The sequence below is a fragment of the Hyperolius riggenbachi genome, chromosome 4, assembly GCF_040937935.1.
Source record: "Hyperolius riggenbachi isolate aHypRig1 chromosome 4, aHypRig1.pri, whole genome shotgun sequence".
Classification (NCBI taxonomy): Eukaryota; Metazoa; Chordata; class Amphibia; order Anura; family Hyperoliidae; genus Hyperolius; species Hyperolius riggenbachi.
In genome coordinates, this window is record NC_090649.1 from 321199689 (window position 1) to 321216379 (window position 16691).

Genomic DNA, 16691 nt, shown 5'->3' on the forward strand with positions numbered 1-16691 from the left:
AAACCCAGCTATAATACAGCCGAGCACCATTTGGTTTCGGTGGTTCAGCTGTAGGCATCAGTTGATTAATTTCAGTAACTGACAGTAACATGAGCACTGGGGAGTTACTTTTGGCAGTAAAAATAGCGATGGGCGCTTAGCTATAGTGTAGCGCTCAGAGGTTAGTGATAAGTGTAGGTAGGGAGATTAACATTAGGCAAAGGTGCTGGCAGGGCAAAGGTAGGGGAGGGTTAGTGTGAGGATTAGGTTAGGGTAGGTAAGCCATTCAAAGAATATTCTACTACTAATATTCTACTGTCAGAAATATCCCACATACAAATGAAAAGTATGCCCTAGATATACCTAAGAAGAGACTCATCCTTATTTAATAATATACTGTACATTATATATTTAGATTTGTTACACCATCAACATAATTGTTTACATTGGTTTTGGCCAGTGTGATTGACTAGCAAATTATAATTATAACTAAAATATAAGTAACTGTAGAATGTAACAGGTGTTTTTAAAAAGTCTGATCTCTGTTCTGTTCAGAGCTGCTGTCTTTAATGTGTATAACCAGCCTAAACATTCACCTGCTACAAGGTCATATTGAGACTGACACCCAGTACACTGTAGTGTTTGCCAGATGTCTAACTAGTATTTAGAGACTTGGCATAGGCAGCCGTGTCTCTGTAACCCAGTATCTTGGATGTAATTCTCTGCCTCTTTTAAACTTTGCATTAGTGACGCCTTACTTCCGACTTCTGGTACTCATCCTTAGTTACTCTAACACTATTACAGATTTTAATAGGTGCATTTAAACTCTTTCCAACTGTGCACTGTCATAATCTACCATAAATGCGGTCATTTGCTCTAGCGGGCTAGGGGATAAAGCTTATCCACAAGTGTTCTTACAAATAAGTATTTATACTTATATTTATTTCAGTGTAGCATGAAGTGGTCTGGAGGATAGAATAGAATCATAATAATATAAATAACAAATATAAAGGGTAATCCCACCCCACTGTAATATACATTTCTGGTTTAATTGATATTCTCAGCCAAGGTAGCAATATTCATTACTGGGTCAGACTAATTTGATCTATTTTGCTTGTAGACAAAATCCAGAAGCAAAGCTAGACACATTAAAGATAACGTTTTGCTGAGAGGCTCTATGATTTAATAGTTATGTTATACACCTTCTGCATCACCGATTGTTTAATCAAAAGCGTTGAATCCCTTCATTTCCATAGTTAGTTAATCTCATAGCAGGGGAGAAGAAGGGTAGGATAAGGTGATTATGCAAACAGGAACCGTCACCACTCGTGAGTGCTTGATAAAGGTGGTATAGGCAGTACCACTGATGCAATAGCGACAACAAGTATTATCAGCACACCAATTTAGAAGTTCAATAGCACACTTTTTATTGTGCTAGTATTCAACAAAAAAGGTCCAACCGTTGTTTCGGGGGCCTCAGGGTCCCCCTTTGTCAAGGCATGTGGTCGACAATACTTGTTGTCGGAATAGAGCATTTAGTGCATTTTTTAATTGCCCTGGTATTCCTGTCCTAGGTATCGAATCATGTAAATTGGTCTTGATGCACAGCTGGTAAATCAGGCACCGTTATAGTACCTAATGGAATTAGCAGCTGTAATGGTGCTTACAGGTTAATTTGGGTGCCAAAGGCTAGGGGTGGGGAATGTGTTGTTGACCTCAACCAAAGTTCAGCTATTGAATAGCTAAACTTTAGCTACAGATAGTGACTATGCTGCCACATGTTTTCAGCTCCGTTTGAATTTGGGCGAATTCAAACGGACAGTTGAATTGCTCACTCACAGGCCAGTGTTTTTCAACATTTTTGGGTATGTACCCCTTTTGAAAGCCCATTGATATAGTACCACTTAATATGGTTGAGATGAACCCCTTTATATAGTTGAGATTATTACAAGTACCCCTTGACACAGCAAAAATATTAATTTGGTGCGGTAGTTTATATAGAATTATGATTTTTCTAAAACTCTAAATTTGTTATAATTAAATGATTAACTACATCAAGCCCAAGTACCCCCTGGACGCATCAGAAGTAACCCCTGGGATATTTATGCCAGTGGTTGAGGACCTAGGTTTTAGACCACAAATGAATAAGTAGTTGGTACAAGGTGCACCTACAGGGCTTGATTCACTAAAGCGTACTAAGTGTTAGCAGGCCAGTGAAAAGCCACTTAGCACGTGCAAACTGGCTTTGCATGCGCTAATATGCGCGCAAAAAGTTTGCGCCCGTAAAGTTTTGCATGCACCGCTTCGCGTGCAAAATCAGGTGCTTTGCGTGCTAAGTAGCGTGATAAGCATACTTTGCATGCAAAGCGGCTGATTTTGCACGCGAAGTGGTGCGCGGAAAACTTTACACGTGCAAACTTTTACGCACTCTAAAATACCATGCGATCAGAAACAGCTTTGCCGTGAAAACTACTTAGCACGCTAGTTTGCACGTGCAAAGCTTTTAGGCATGCTAACTGTGTTAGCACACTTTAGTGAATTAAGCCCACTGTTTGTTAGAAAAAAAATGTGCTTGTCGTCTAGTGGGTGGCTGCTGCCTACTCAGATGGTCATGCATGGGACAAGTGCCATTTGCATGTGCTAGGTGCACGTGGCCTACCTGCAATCCTTTGGCAGTTTTCCAAAACTAAATTAAAGATTTTATCTTGTTTTGAGCTTTGATTTGAAAAGTGCCAGCTTTCTTTTCAAGGCATTGATACTACTTTACGTGGTGATAATATACAGTGGCGTATCTACAGGTGTGCAGGCTTAGCTCGTGCCATAGGCGCCACAGGTCCATGGGCATCATGCCTGCACCCTCCCAAAAAATCAGCCATGGCACTGGGGCCGATTTTCTCAGCATGCCCGCCCAGCCTCCCTCCCACCCTTTCAGACCTGCAGTTCAGCGTGTGACCTGAGCTTCACACAATACCACCGGACTTCAGATGCGGACGTGACATCACTTATCACTTCCTGCATCTGAAGTGATTTGCGAGGTTACTGTGTGCCACTGGGGTCCCGCGCTGATCTGCAGATCTGATTATTGTCGCCGTGCTGATCTGGAGGTCTGAAGGATGGCAGACAGGTGAGCTACCTTTTACCTTTCTACCTATACTGGGGGCACCTTTCTACCTATACCTAAGAAACCTTACTACCTATTCCAGGGCACCTTACTACCGATATGGGGACACCTTTCTACTTATATATTGTATAAGGAACTCTTGGCTATTAATTTTATCATGAGGCATCTGGCTAATTAATTCTTGAGGCAGCTGTCTTCCTGATTCTATTATCTGGATGCATGTGCGACTACTTGATTCTTTTATCTGGAGGCATGTGACAACTGGATTCTTTTGATTGAAGGCATGTGACTGCTTGATACTTTTATCTGAAGGCATGTGATTTTTTGATTGTTTATCTGGAGGCATATGACTACTGGATGCTACTTAATTTATGTATCTGGGTGTATATTAAATATTTTGGGGTTGCCCTGATAATGCATTTATGTGGCAAGTGAGGGCTCTGTGGGAGGAGGAGTGCCCTTATGTGTGTGTCTGTGTGTGTGTGTTTACAATTACATGTTGTAATTGTTGATATACATATATGTTTTAATGAGACAGAGCTTAAAAGTGAACCTCCGGACTAAAAAAATCTACTCAGCAGCACTGAAAAGGCTTGGTGTTTCGTTAACAGTTTCACACATCAGAACTTTGTTTTTCTTACCAAAGCATAATTTTTAGCTGCATTTTTAGCTAAGCTCCACCCATCAAAGAAAAAAAAATCAAAGAAAAAAAGCCCGGGCTTTTTTTTCCCTGATACTGTGTTGTTATTCACATTGCCTAGCAACTGGGAGAGGTGCTCAGGACACAGGACAGTTGGAACTGTGTCTCATGCTCCCTGTCACCTCCTTTCAACAAAAAAGATGGCTGCCATCATGAAATCAAACATTTGCCTGTTCTTTTAAAACAGTGTGGGTAAGAGATTATATTACCTATCTATTTTAATTAACATAACTAATGTAACTTAATGACAGTATATTTGTTTAGGCTGGCATTCCTCTTTAACTTTCATTCATTAGTGTTTAGGTTTAGTTCACATGGGCAGCTGAGAGGTAGTAGCATCACTGCCTGTTCACCATCTGTCAGCTTTTGCTGCACCAAGTGGTGTTCAGTGAGTGGTTGCTGACTGCTGTAGCATGGCAGACATTACATATAGTTGCTTTAAAGTGTGCCGTAACCAGGTGTTCCCTGACTGCAGCCACCTTGTTTGGATGCTTAGGGCCTGTTTCCACTACACGCAGATTCTGCATGCAGAAAACTGACTCCAATGAATGCCTATGGGAAATCTGCATCAGAAAAATCACGTTCAGTGGAAACAAGCCCATAGGCATTCATTGGAGTCAGTTTTCTGCATGCAGAATCTGCGTGTAGTGGAAACAGGCCCTTACACTCAGGTACACTGCAGGATAGGAGGCTTTGGTGGAGCACTAATTCCACCACCCACATAATTAAGGCTTAGGGCCTGTTTCCACTACACGCAGATTGGATGCAGAATGGATGCAGAAAAACTGACTCCAGTTAATGTCTATGGGCCTGTTTCCACTAAACGCGATTTTTCTGATGCAGATTTTCCCATAGGTATTCACTGGAGTCTATAAGGGCCTGTTTCCACTACAAGCAGATTTGATGCAGATTGGATGCAGATTGGATGCAGAATGGATGCAGAAAAACTGACTCCAATGAATGCCTATGGGAAAATCTGCATCAGAATAATCGCGTTTAGTGGAAAAAGGCCCATAGGCATTCATTGGAGTCAGTTTTTCTGCATCCATTCTGTATCCAATCTGCATCAAATCTGCGTGTAGTGGAAACAGGCCCTAAGTTATAATATGCACAGTATTATTCTCTCTGACTTTGTATTCTAATGTAACAATTAATCATTATCCACTTTTTTTCCCAATAGTTTAACCTTATATGTTCAGACGCCTGGAAGCTTGACCTGTCACAGTCCTCACTCAACCTGGGATTTTTAATAGGAGCTCTGACTTTGGGTTATGCAGCAGACAGGTAACCCACAATACATGCTTACTTTGCCATTTTTAATTGTTTGGCTGTAGTTATTAACATTTTTTTTAAATACCACTTATGTTTTTAGAATGGAGCCATCGCCATCTGCATAACTCTGTGCTGTATAATTCAGTACTCTTAAGGTGCCCATTAACAATCCAATTTCCAGAAAGATCGACCCTCCGATTCTTGTGATCAATCGGAAATGATCATTCAGGGCTCAAACCAACTAGAATCCTTTTCTAAGCGCTAGTGATTTAAAAAAGCTCTTGCTAATGCTATGGGGGATTTTTATAAAATCACATTACTCGAGTGGAATCACACCCATATCATTACATTAGCAAGAGGTTTTCAAATCACAAAGCGCTCAGAAAGTGCTCCTAGTGGGTTCCAGGCCTCAGGCATATCAGCGGAGGGGAAAATGGTAAGCAATTCAATCAGACCAAAAGAATCAATCTAAAATTGTACTGTTAATGGGCACCTTTAGCGAAGTTTAATAATGTATGAGATTAAGAGATGCATCTAGAATGCTTTTCTTTCTCCTCTTGAACCCCTGAGATTCCAGAATCGATTGTATGGCCATTACCAAGACATTGGGACAACAAGGGAGCTAATCTTCCCAATAGAAAGTTATAAAAACCTGACAGAGGTTCTCATCCTATCCCCACTCTTCTCATACTGGACCGTTGTCTCAGCAGGGATGGTTTCTGTTGAATACTTGCCTTTTCATCACCCATTACTGGGACAAAAAGTGGGGGAAATTGTTACCAGCTGTGACACAGAGATCTGTAGAACTGTAATAAACATCTAGTAATGGGGTCCCTGTCTTTACCATCATATACAAATATAAAATGTTTAAAATTCCACTATATAACAATCATCTTTTTTTCTGTACAGTACTAGCCAGTTTTTCTTGGTGGAAATGAGACATTATTAGATGTTGGGTAGAAATGAGTGAAACGTAAAATGTACAGATTGTCCCAGACTAAATACACTATATATGGTTTACTTCCTATGTAGGTGTCACAGTAGGTCTTATATATATATATATATATATATATATATATATATATATATATATATATATATATATAATTTATTTATTGGGGGGGGAGGGGGGGGGGAGCAGAATACCTTTGGTAGTGCTCTATACAGCTCAGGCACCTATCAAATGAACCTATAGGTCTGTGGTAGTAGATCATTTTACAACCGAAGGGCAAATAATGAATAAATAATCCTGTCTTTACCCTCTTGAGGACGGTGGTCTTAAACCCCCCTAGTGACCAGGCCATTTTTACCAAAATAGGCCACTGCAGCTTTAAGGCCTTGCTGCAGGGCCGTACAACTCAGCACACAACTGATTCCCCCTCCCTTTTCTGCCCACCAACAGAGCTTTCTGTTGGTGAGGTCTGATTGCTCCCCCAATGTTTATTCATTTTTTAATAAATATTTATTTATATTTTAATAATTTTTCCTATTTTTATTTTTTGTATTCCCCCCTCCCTCCCCCCACCAGCCAATCAGCGTGATCGGCTACCATAGGCTTCAGCCTATGACAGTGGATCACTTCCTTGTCTCCAGAGGGGATAGCCGTGCCACACGGCTGTCCCCAGTAAAGTGCTGCCAGTGTTATTAGACGGCGTTTTCACCGTTTAACAGTCCCTAGTGGCAATCGCCGCTAAGAGGCTGATGACGGAGCTCCACTCCGTCATTCAAGCGGGGATACGTGCGCCGATGCCAGCAATTCATGCCAATTTGCATGGAAGTGGTCATGTTGCTGCCGTGCTGCTCACGCCAATCGGCGTGAAGCAGTCTTTAGACAGTTAATTCACACAGGGCATTGACCTGACATGTTTTAGGAACAAGGGGTAAAATATGGATGTCATTTATAAGGTTAGTTAAAGAGACACTGAAGCGAAAAAAAAAATATGATATAATGAATTGGTTGTGTACTATGAATACTTTCTAGAAGATTAGCAGCAAATAAAATATTCTCATACTTTTATTTTCAGGTATATAGTGTTTTTTCTAACATTGCATTATTCTATAATATGTGCAGATTACACAACACTCAGCATTCAAAATGATTCTTTCAGAGCAGTCTGTGAAGTAATGACCTCTCCTCTAGCAGAGAAAAAGTAAACAGTTCACTTACAGTTGAGATAATAAAAGTCAGATAACAGCCCTCTCCAGGACTAACTTAGTCGGAGAGCTTAATGGCTTGTTTGCATAGAGATAACAACTGGAGTTTCTCAACTCTTCCTGTACTGGAAACAATTAGACTGATGTATCTGATCTTAATGTTTTATTTCTTAGCTGTACTACACATACAAATCATAATATCATAATTTTTTTTTCGCTTCAGTGTCTCTTTAAAGTGAGGGAGAAGACCTTACCAGAGCTATGATGCTTATTCATAAAGTACTGTTTTCCATGCATGATCAGTTCCAGAATTGGAGACTGGGACTGGAGGAGGGCAGTGTTTACATAATAAAATGCACATTTACTTAGCTCCTCCTACCTTATCTGCACACTGCCCATTGGGAAGGTTTCTGATCCTCTCACTCTGATACAGGTAGTCTAGTTTAAGTGAATATTCCAGATATTATGGGTCCAGATTAATGGACACCATAAACCTTTTCAAGAGGATTCTGGAGGCTGAGCATCTGGATAGCAAGCTGGGTCAATTAAGGACACCATGCAAATAATCATGGGGCCATGCCAGGGATGAAGTCTTTTGACAAGTTAGGTCATCTGTGACTGTTTTTTCTAGCAGGAACATGAAACTTTTGTCTGATACTGCAATTTGGCACTGCAGAAGGAACAAAGGAACAACCCTTTCACCATCTCCACTTTGTATTCTATATTTATATATATTTATATATATATATACAGTGGGATGCGAATGTTTGGGCAACGTTGTTAATCGTCATCATTTTCCTGCATAGATCATTGGTTGTTACAATAAAAAATGTCAGTTAAATATTTTTATCGTAACAAGCAACGATTTATACAGGAAAATCTTGATGATTAACAAAGTTGCACAAACTTTCGCATCCCACTGATTGCAAATATAGTAGTGTGTATATATAGACACACTACTGATGCAATCTCTTTTCAGTACTGCCTTTTTTCTTCTATACTTACCCAGTTCTTTACACTGTACTTATACTTATTATCCCTATGCAAATTCTTATTCATCCAGTACACCAAACCTTTCATTAGGATGTTGTTTTTAAGCATATTTCTGGGTGTTAACTATAGCTTTGGACATGCTTTCTTCTGCATAACGCATCATTATTTTTTAAAGTCTATTTTTTTATTTTACAAAAAAGAACACCCATTCACCAAAAAACCCCAAAACTATGTACCTCTTCACCATTATTTCCATCACCTTGTCTGCAAAGGGGAAAAAAACCTGAGGAAACATTCACCCCCTTACAAAACACCCATGTCTATGTGAAAGACAGGGGGTTCATCCTTATCTCTGGTGCCCTGGAGGAAGTGCAGGTAACTACTGCCAAACATGTGACAATTCTGCAAAGGGTGACTTATGTGGGGCTCTGGGAGATCCCTTTAATAGGGGAGGGAGTTCTCGGAAACCCACTTGTCCCAGAGATTTGGAATTAGTATTGGGGAAGATTAGTACCCCTGATTCATTCCTTCAAAAAGTTAAATGTAAAAAGAACCAATCAACTCTAAAGTCTTTTTATTAAAAAATAACCCGAATCTATGTTAAACCCCTCATCTTAATCATTGCAACTTTCTGGGATGAATCTTGAGTGAAGGACTGTCCACACTGTGCTAATTAATCATGACTGAAGGGAGCCCTGACAATCTTCAAACTCTCCCACTGAGGTTCCCCTTTGGCTCACTGATCTGGACCAATGAGAATCCTTCCTACTGAGGATTCTCTTTGGTCAGAGCAAAGGACCAGTTTGGTGCCCCTATGGGGAATTCAGAGATGCTTTCACTGGGACTGTCTTCTCACCGGGGATTACAAAATTTTTACTGCATTCAATTTTCGCAATGCCTCTTTTTGGAAAAGTACAGCAATAGAATATGTATTCTTATATTGTTGTTTAACTATATTATATTTTTGATGTCTTAATAGATTGCTACATACAAATAATGGATTAAGACCATTTTCTGGCCAAGACATGGCTTCTTACTCTTCTCTCCTAATGTATAGCATACACAAAGCTTTTTTGCATATATCCTTATGTTGTTGCGTAAAACAGTTGGGGGCAGAAGCATGGCACAAATGTGCAGTTTTATGAATGCAGTCCTTGTGTGTTAGGTGGATGTATCTCAGCGATTGTTCTGCATGGGTGATAATTGTACTTGTCTGATATGTATTATTTTCTGAACCACAGATATGGAAGAAAAGTCACCTACCTGTTATCTTCTCTTGGAGTAGGATTATCTGGCATTGGCGCTGCGTTTGCACCAAACTTTTATGTTTTTGTATTTTTTCGCTTCTTGCAAGGCATCTGTGGGAAAGGAACCTGGATGACATGTTATGTAATTGGTAAGTTGTGAAGGTTTATGATCAGTTTCCACTTAAAGAAAAAAATGGAAGAAAATGTTCCCAGAAATAGAATACACAGATGTATGACTCCCGGCATGATATATTCAGTGTTAAATGAGAAACTGTAGACATTTACAGCCTGTTCACATATGTGAAGCATTTTAAAATATTTCAGAATTTTGGGAAAGTTCATAGACATCAATAGAAGAATTTAAAAAAATGTTTCAAAACATAACATAAGGCCTTACACACTTGTAGATTTGTGCGGGTTTTGCTGCACATATTAAAACGAGCACTGCATGCTGGCCATTAAACTCAATGGGAATTGCACGTTCATTCGCATTTTTCCCGCAATCTTAAAGGTTACCTGAAGTGACATGGGACATGATGAAATAGATATGGGTATGTACAGTGCCAAGCACACAAATAACTATGCTGTGTTTATTTTTTTCTTTCTCTGCCTTAAAAGAGTTAAATATCAGGTATGTATGTGGCTGAATCAGACAGGAAGTGACTAGAGTGTGACCCTCACTGATAAGAAATTACAACTATAAAACACTTTCCTAGCAGAAAATGGCTTCTGAGAGCAGGAAAGAGATAAAAAGGTTTAATAGTTCATAGATTTTAGCTCTGGCATACTTCAATGAATGTGTCATTGAGCAAAAACAATAAAACAGTTAAAACTTTAAAAGTAGATTTCAATATAAAATAAAACTGTGGAATATCTTAAAAAGTCATTTTTAGGAGAAGAAAGATAGATACAATTGTTATTTCACTAGTTTACTTTTGCTTCGGGTGTCCTTTAAATCGGACAGCATTCTGCTTTTTTTCCCATGTGACAGGCACCTTTGTAACAGTAGTGTAGCTAAGAAGCTATGGGCCCCAGTGCAAGTTTTCCATAGGGCCCCCCAAGCACTGTATACATAACAATTGATACGGCGCCGTAAAACCTGCCAAGGCAACCACAGTGTCAGAGGTGCAAGAAGAGGGTGGGAAACAGATTATTAATGATTACTACTATTCAAAGCATCTATAGAAGTGATTATTACCAGCATAGGACCAATAAAGAGCTAATACTGTGGTTGATGGTGGGCCTGATGTGGTTGCAACCACTGCAGCCCCTATTGCTACACCACTGCTTTGTAATTATAATGTATTCCCACCACATTCGAAAAATGTTGAATATGGAAAATTGCATGCTGTGAAACCCAATCACATACGTAAATGCAGAGCAACTGAACCCCAAGTATCACGGGGGGTAAAACACACAGTCAAGTGTGTTCCCTGCTTAACATTTTTTCCAAAGTTGTGTGAGGTCTAATGAAGTATTTTATAATGCTTGTGTGTGAAAAGGTCCTAATTCCAAGCATGTTCACATATAGGAACTGGATCATTTTTTTAATGCTTCAGTTTATTCTAATGGGCCTCATCATGGCTTGGAGATGCTTTAACGTGCTTCACTGGTATTTTTAAATGTCTGCGTGAAAAGGCTGATAAATTTCAGTTTAAATGGTAAGTTGGGAAGAGAGCAGTATAAGAGAATACCAAGCAGCTTTGGATCACAAAAATAGTAGTAACAGAGAAAATAAAATATCTGTATCCCAGAGGTTCATCATAATAAGCACATGCGTTCAGCATAAAAAGCTTCACATAGGAACAAGAGAAAAATCAGGAAAAATGTGTGCAACCAGATTGACTATTTGTTGGGGTTGTTGGAGATGGACATAATTTATGAATAATTTAGGAAGAGTAGTAAAGAGACAGCAAATTGCCAAACTGCAGCCACCACAATTTAAGACATTGGCTATACAAGACGAATATCAATGCCAGAATCCATAATGTTATGGCTTATGTAAGTATACATTGCATGGGAAACCTGCACATCTGAGAAGGCACCATTAATGCTGCATATTACTTAAAAGTTTTGGTGCAATAGTGCTGCCAACCCGATGAGATGTTTTTAGGGAAGGCCTTATCTATTTCAGCAAGACAATGTCAAAACATATGCTGCACACATTGCATCAGTATATATAATATGGTAGAAACCACAAACATTTGAGTAGCTGAATGTAAGGATTCCTCCTGTAGCATGTCCTGTCGGTTGCAGTGGAGCTACAACCGAGCAGTTTTGATTTCTCTGCTTTCATTTGGTTGCTTAGTTTTAATTGCATTCACAATAAGTCTCATTGCCATCTGCAATCACTCTGCAGTTCAGAGCAGCTCAGGATGTTGTGATGAATCCACCTATGGCTTGCTGCAGTTGAACTGCAGCCAGACGGCTCTGGATTTCTTACATGCATAATTTGGCATGCATTTGTAATGAGAGTCCTTTTCATTCACAGTCAGCTTGCAGCCTTCAATCACCCTAAGGCTCCCTGCACACTGCAAATCCGTTTTGCGATTCCGAAAAAACGCAGCATGCAGTAACGATTAAAAATCGGAATTGGAATCGGATGTAAAAACTAATTACAAATCGGATTTGAATCGCATGCAGTGTACAGGGAGCCTAATACAGGATTGAGTGATTATTTACCATTCAGCTGTATGGGAATTTGCATGTCTGCTCTCATTGGCTGATGTCCATAGAAAAGCCTGCTCCTCCTCTCACACCTTGCCCATCATAGTGTTCAGCTTTGCCTTAGTTGACTGCTGGGTTCCTTCTGTGAAGTTTGAATATTATTGCATTACCTTGCTTTGCTTGCTTGGACGTTCACTGCACCTGTAGGGGTACAGTGAAGTCTTTCTATCCTGATAGCTTGGAGACTGCCTTCGCCACGTTGGTGAGTGGTAGTATTCTTGCTAGTTCTATTGCTATGGACGTACCTATAGCTGTGATTGCTATTAGTTGCGTTCCTTCCTGTTTGTCTTGTCTGAACTTGTGTGGATGCTTGCTATCACTGGGGCAGCGATTAGATTGGCAAGTATTCCTTCTGGCTGTCTGTTCCTGCTGGTCTTGTCCCTGTGGATGTAACTATAGCAGCAGTTGCTATTGGTTACACTCCTACTTGTTTGTCTTGTCCGTGCCTGCATGGATGCTTGCTATCGCTGGGGCAGCGATTAGATTGGCAAGCATTCCTTCTATCTGTCTGTTGTCTGTCCTTGTTACTCAGTGGTGGACATCAGATGCTTAGTGCTGCGGTCGCACTGAGCAACCATTGTGTCTTGTCTATTGTGGCGGTTATCGGAAGCTCAGAGCTGCGGTCACTCTGAGCAATCTTGCTCCCTTGTTCATAGCTCCTGGTGTGATCTGTGTAATCTCCTCCACAAGGGCATTCCACTCAATTACTTAATATAACCCAGCTGCATATTTTTGCTTGCTCTGGTGGTACTCTGGTTTTCCCGGCCTCAGCCGCTATACCTTTCATGTTAAGACCTGGGGGCAACTGAAGTCAGGAGACATATTCAGTGTCCTGTTCAAGCAGGGGCTTGTCTATAGGTGAAGACCGTGGGCCGAGCTCAGAGCTATGGCACTAGATTGGGGTATAGTGGCTTAAGGAAAACAGGCATAACACTGAAACACCTGATATCAGGCAAAAGTGGAGCATTTCACTTTCAGAATTACAGTGGTTGGTCTCCTCAGTTGCCAACATTCACAGGTTGTTGTTAAAAGGGGAGGTGATTGTAAGAATCTATATCGTTGGTTGCTATTGGCAACAGCCCAACACGCCTTTTACTCCGGCACCAGCAACTCATTAGAGCTGCAACTCACAGCAACAGTATACAGGATATAGAGCGGAGACAGCCACCTTCACCTTTCAAGAAGTTTATTCAGCAATCAGGCATCTTGTGTTACATGTTGATTTCTTCAGATTATAAACAGTCTTTCCTATGTCCTGTGTACATCACATATATTTACAGCATACAGACATAAAGCTATTATTCTAACTAGGAAGCGTAGAGAGCAGGATAGCATGCAGAAGATGAAGCAGCAGAAGCCTTCTGCCATCCTGTGTCCCTCTTTTATATGAACATCAAAGAGTTAAATTCTAACATCACCCGAGCCATACCCCCAAGCCTACAATTGGCAGGCATGGGCATGTGACCCACCTCATCATATACTTTATGCCCTAGATGCAAGGAATGCAATGTTCCCAAATATTGGCTTTGTTTACCGTTTCGTAGTCTAACAGTCGGGACATTTAGAACTGAAAACATATTATGTGTCCTTCTAGAGGAACATATGTTTCTTGTAAATGACTGCATAATTTCTCTCAGAGAAACTATGCTTAAAGAGACCCTGTATCTCAAGTCTTTACTAGACTTTAGTACCTGAGGCCTAGAATTCAAGTATACTTACATTTTAACAGTCACACAGTGTTAAACATGCCCATTTCAACCATTTGACGAGCATAAAATTCAAAAGTAGCAAATAGTTATATGCATACATTTCATTTTGTACCCTCATTCTGGCAGAAACCCACCCCAAGCCTCATCCCTTTCCCCCATACCCAGCTTATAGAAGAAATAAAATGCATTGTGGGTGGTCAATGCTGGGAAAAATGGTAATGGAGCACTCCTTCAGATAATAATGAACACTGATTGATGGCCTTGGTTGGGGCAGCCAGTCAGCAGTTTCTCAATGTTTAAAGGGCCACCCAGTAAGACCCTCAAAAGAGCTTATGTAGGAGCCTATAGGGAAGAATGCATCTCACGATAGGTAGCAATGATGGCTATTGAATGTGAACATTACTTTTGTCACTGTTAAGTATTAAAGGATTTTTTATTTGCCAGAGTTTAAGTCTTGACATTATAGTGCCAGGAGTAAGTGTTTGAATTAGCCTTAAACCTAAAAATGAAAGACATTTCCCTGTATTTCTTTTAAAACTTAGGAAGCCACTTGGATAACTGGCGATTGCTGGTCTTGGAATGCTTTAAGTCCAGCTGAATTTGATTTATTCCCTCTGGTGTTGTCATGACATGGATAACTGAGAACTTTCATAGATCATATCATGTGTGTGGTCTTTTTAATATCATAGCAGCAAGGAATGCACGTTATCTTTCTCTGAAGACCGTTATGGAATCATAAATTATGTTATGTTTCCTTATAGTAATGTAATGTTAGATTTTAATCATTTTATGGCATGATATAGAACTAGTGCCAGTTTTTCAAGGAGAACACAGTAGCAATTGGAGAAGTTTTCTAATCTGTACTGATAGCACTTGGCCGGATGTGTCTAAAAGCCTTATTAGACACGGTCATCCCATGCCAATGATAGCTGATACACTGAACAGTAATTGTACATGTTGGATGAAATGAAGATTGCTTGAGCAACTGATTTTCTAATGAATAATCAGTCTCAAATGTAAATAGCAACTTTATTTTGAGCTCATAGGGCACGATCCAATTCACTTTATGTCCTTGGTCTTTCTGTCACCAATGTTTTGCAATTTTCCACAGTAAAAGGAAGAAATATTTGGCATTAATGGTGTGTTGTGGAACCTTTTTCATTTATGAATCCTGGTCATATGCGGGGGAGGGGAGAAAAATGCTTTCGGCTGTCCTCCAGGCCAGGATGGGTTGCCTCTGCCGAGTTTCATCTAGGTTGTGTATGAAGTTGTAGAATTTGGTACATTCAGCTCCTAAGGGAGAAACGAATTACCGCATGAAGCACTGTGTCCTTATCAGGATCCTTTGTGCAGATGAATAAAAAGTTTGGCTTCTTGTTACATTTCAGGTGAGCGCTGCTCCATTTGACTTTCTCTTAGATAGTATGCATAGATAGTATAAATGCTAACATGAAGAATCCACAGCACCACGTCAATGATGTATAGCTCTTTTATTGATTAAAGTAACAAAGAGATAGCCATACCAGCATGGCTATCTCTTTGTTATTTTAAACAACAAAAGAACTATACATCATTGACCTGGTGCTGTGAATTCTTTGCGTTGGACTTTGTTTGACTCACTAAGGGCTATTGAGTCTATCTACTCAAGCACACGTCTGTCCCCATTTGGGTGCTTGTTTCTAGATAGTATAAATGTTTAAAATGTTGGGGATTCAACCCTACCAGATGCTAAAGAACACATCTGAGGTCATTGAAAAAAAAAATCTACTTACCTGGGACTTCATCCAGATCCCCTCTTCTGCCCCTGCGAAGGAGCGCTGCTGTGCCACTCGCGGTCATGCACCAGTGGCCTAGAGCGGACCCGACAGAGATCGGCTATTTTCGCCTATCTCCGTGCAAAAAGCTGCAACAGTGCCCCCGCTGGAGCCAGGAGAGATAAATAAATCAGCGCTTATCAGTGCTTGTCAGGCTTGTCGAGGGAGGATTCTGGGATGCTTCGGGGGAGGGGGCAGCGCTGTACTGCCTGCAGCTACAGGATTGGGGGAAGCCTAATTGGGACCCTGAGGCTTCCACCTTCCGAGGTGAGTACCCCCAGGTGAACTTTTTTTTTGTTACAGGTTCTCTTTAAGAGTGCTCCTCTTTATGAAGATGATGGCAATGTTATTTCTTTATGTTCCAGTTCTTACAACTATGTGATGAAACTGTATTTATCCTATTTGTTTCAATAAAATCTTTGAAATGTAACAAAGTTACTGGTTTTGCAGCACAAAAAATAAAAAAAATAAAGTAATACAGACAAGATCTAAGTAGATGGTATATGCACCCATGTTTGTCTCGTCATGTCAAATGTCAGTACAGGTGCACTTGAAAGCATGTGGATAGTTTCCAAAATTATTTGGATAAATGGCCCCATGGTCTTCTGAAAGCAGTCAATGTCATAGCAGCAGTGGGAACATCAGAATGCATTACGTTCTCATTTCACCGTAATTTTTTGGGACTTAACTGTACATGGATTTTTTCCTATCTTCTAATGTTTCATAGAATTTACGATGATTTTTTTTTTAGTATAATAAGCATATATACAGTGGAATGCAAAAGTTTGGGCACCCTTGTTAATCGTCATGATTTTCCTGTATAAATCATTGGTTGTTAAGATAAAAAATGTTAGTTAAATATATCATATAGAAGAAACACACAGTGATATTTGAGAGGTGAAATGAAGTTTATAGGATTTACAGAAAGTGTGCAATTATTGTTTAAATAAAATTAGGCAGGTGCACTGTTGTCAT

General features: G+C 40.0%; 1 protein-coding gene across 1 annotated transcript in view; it reads left to right on the forward strand.

Annotated features, from left to right (window-relative positions):
- The window catches only part of SLC22A3 (solute carrier family 22 member 3), a 166607-nt gene that overhangs the window by 117755 nt on the left and 32161 nt on the right, over window positions 1–16691 (forward strand). The window contains exons 2-3 of the mRNA XM_068231733.1: window positions 4981–5084; window positions 9461–9615. Coding sequence (XP_068087834.1) covers window positions 4981–5084; window positions 9461–9615 — 259 coding nt within the window. The remainder of the gene's footprint in view (window positions 1–4980; window positions 5085–9460; window positions 9616–16691) is intronic.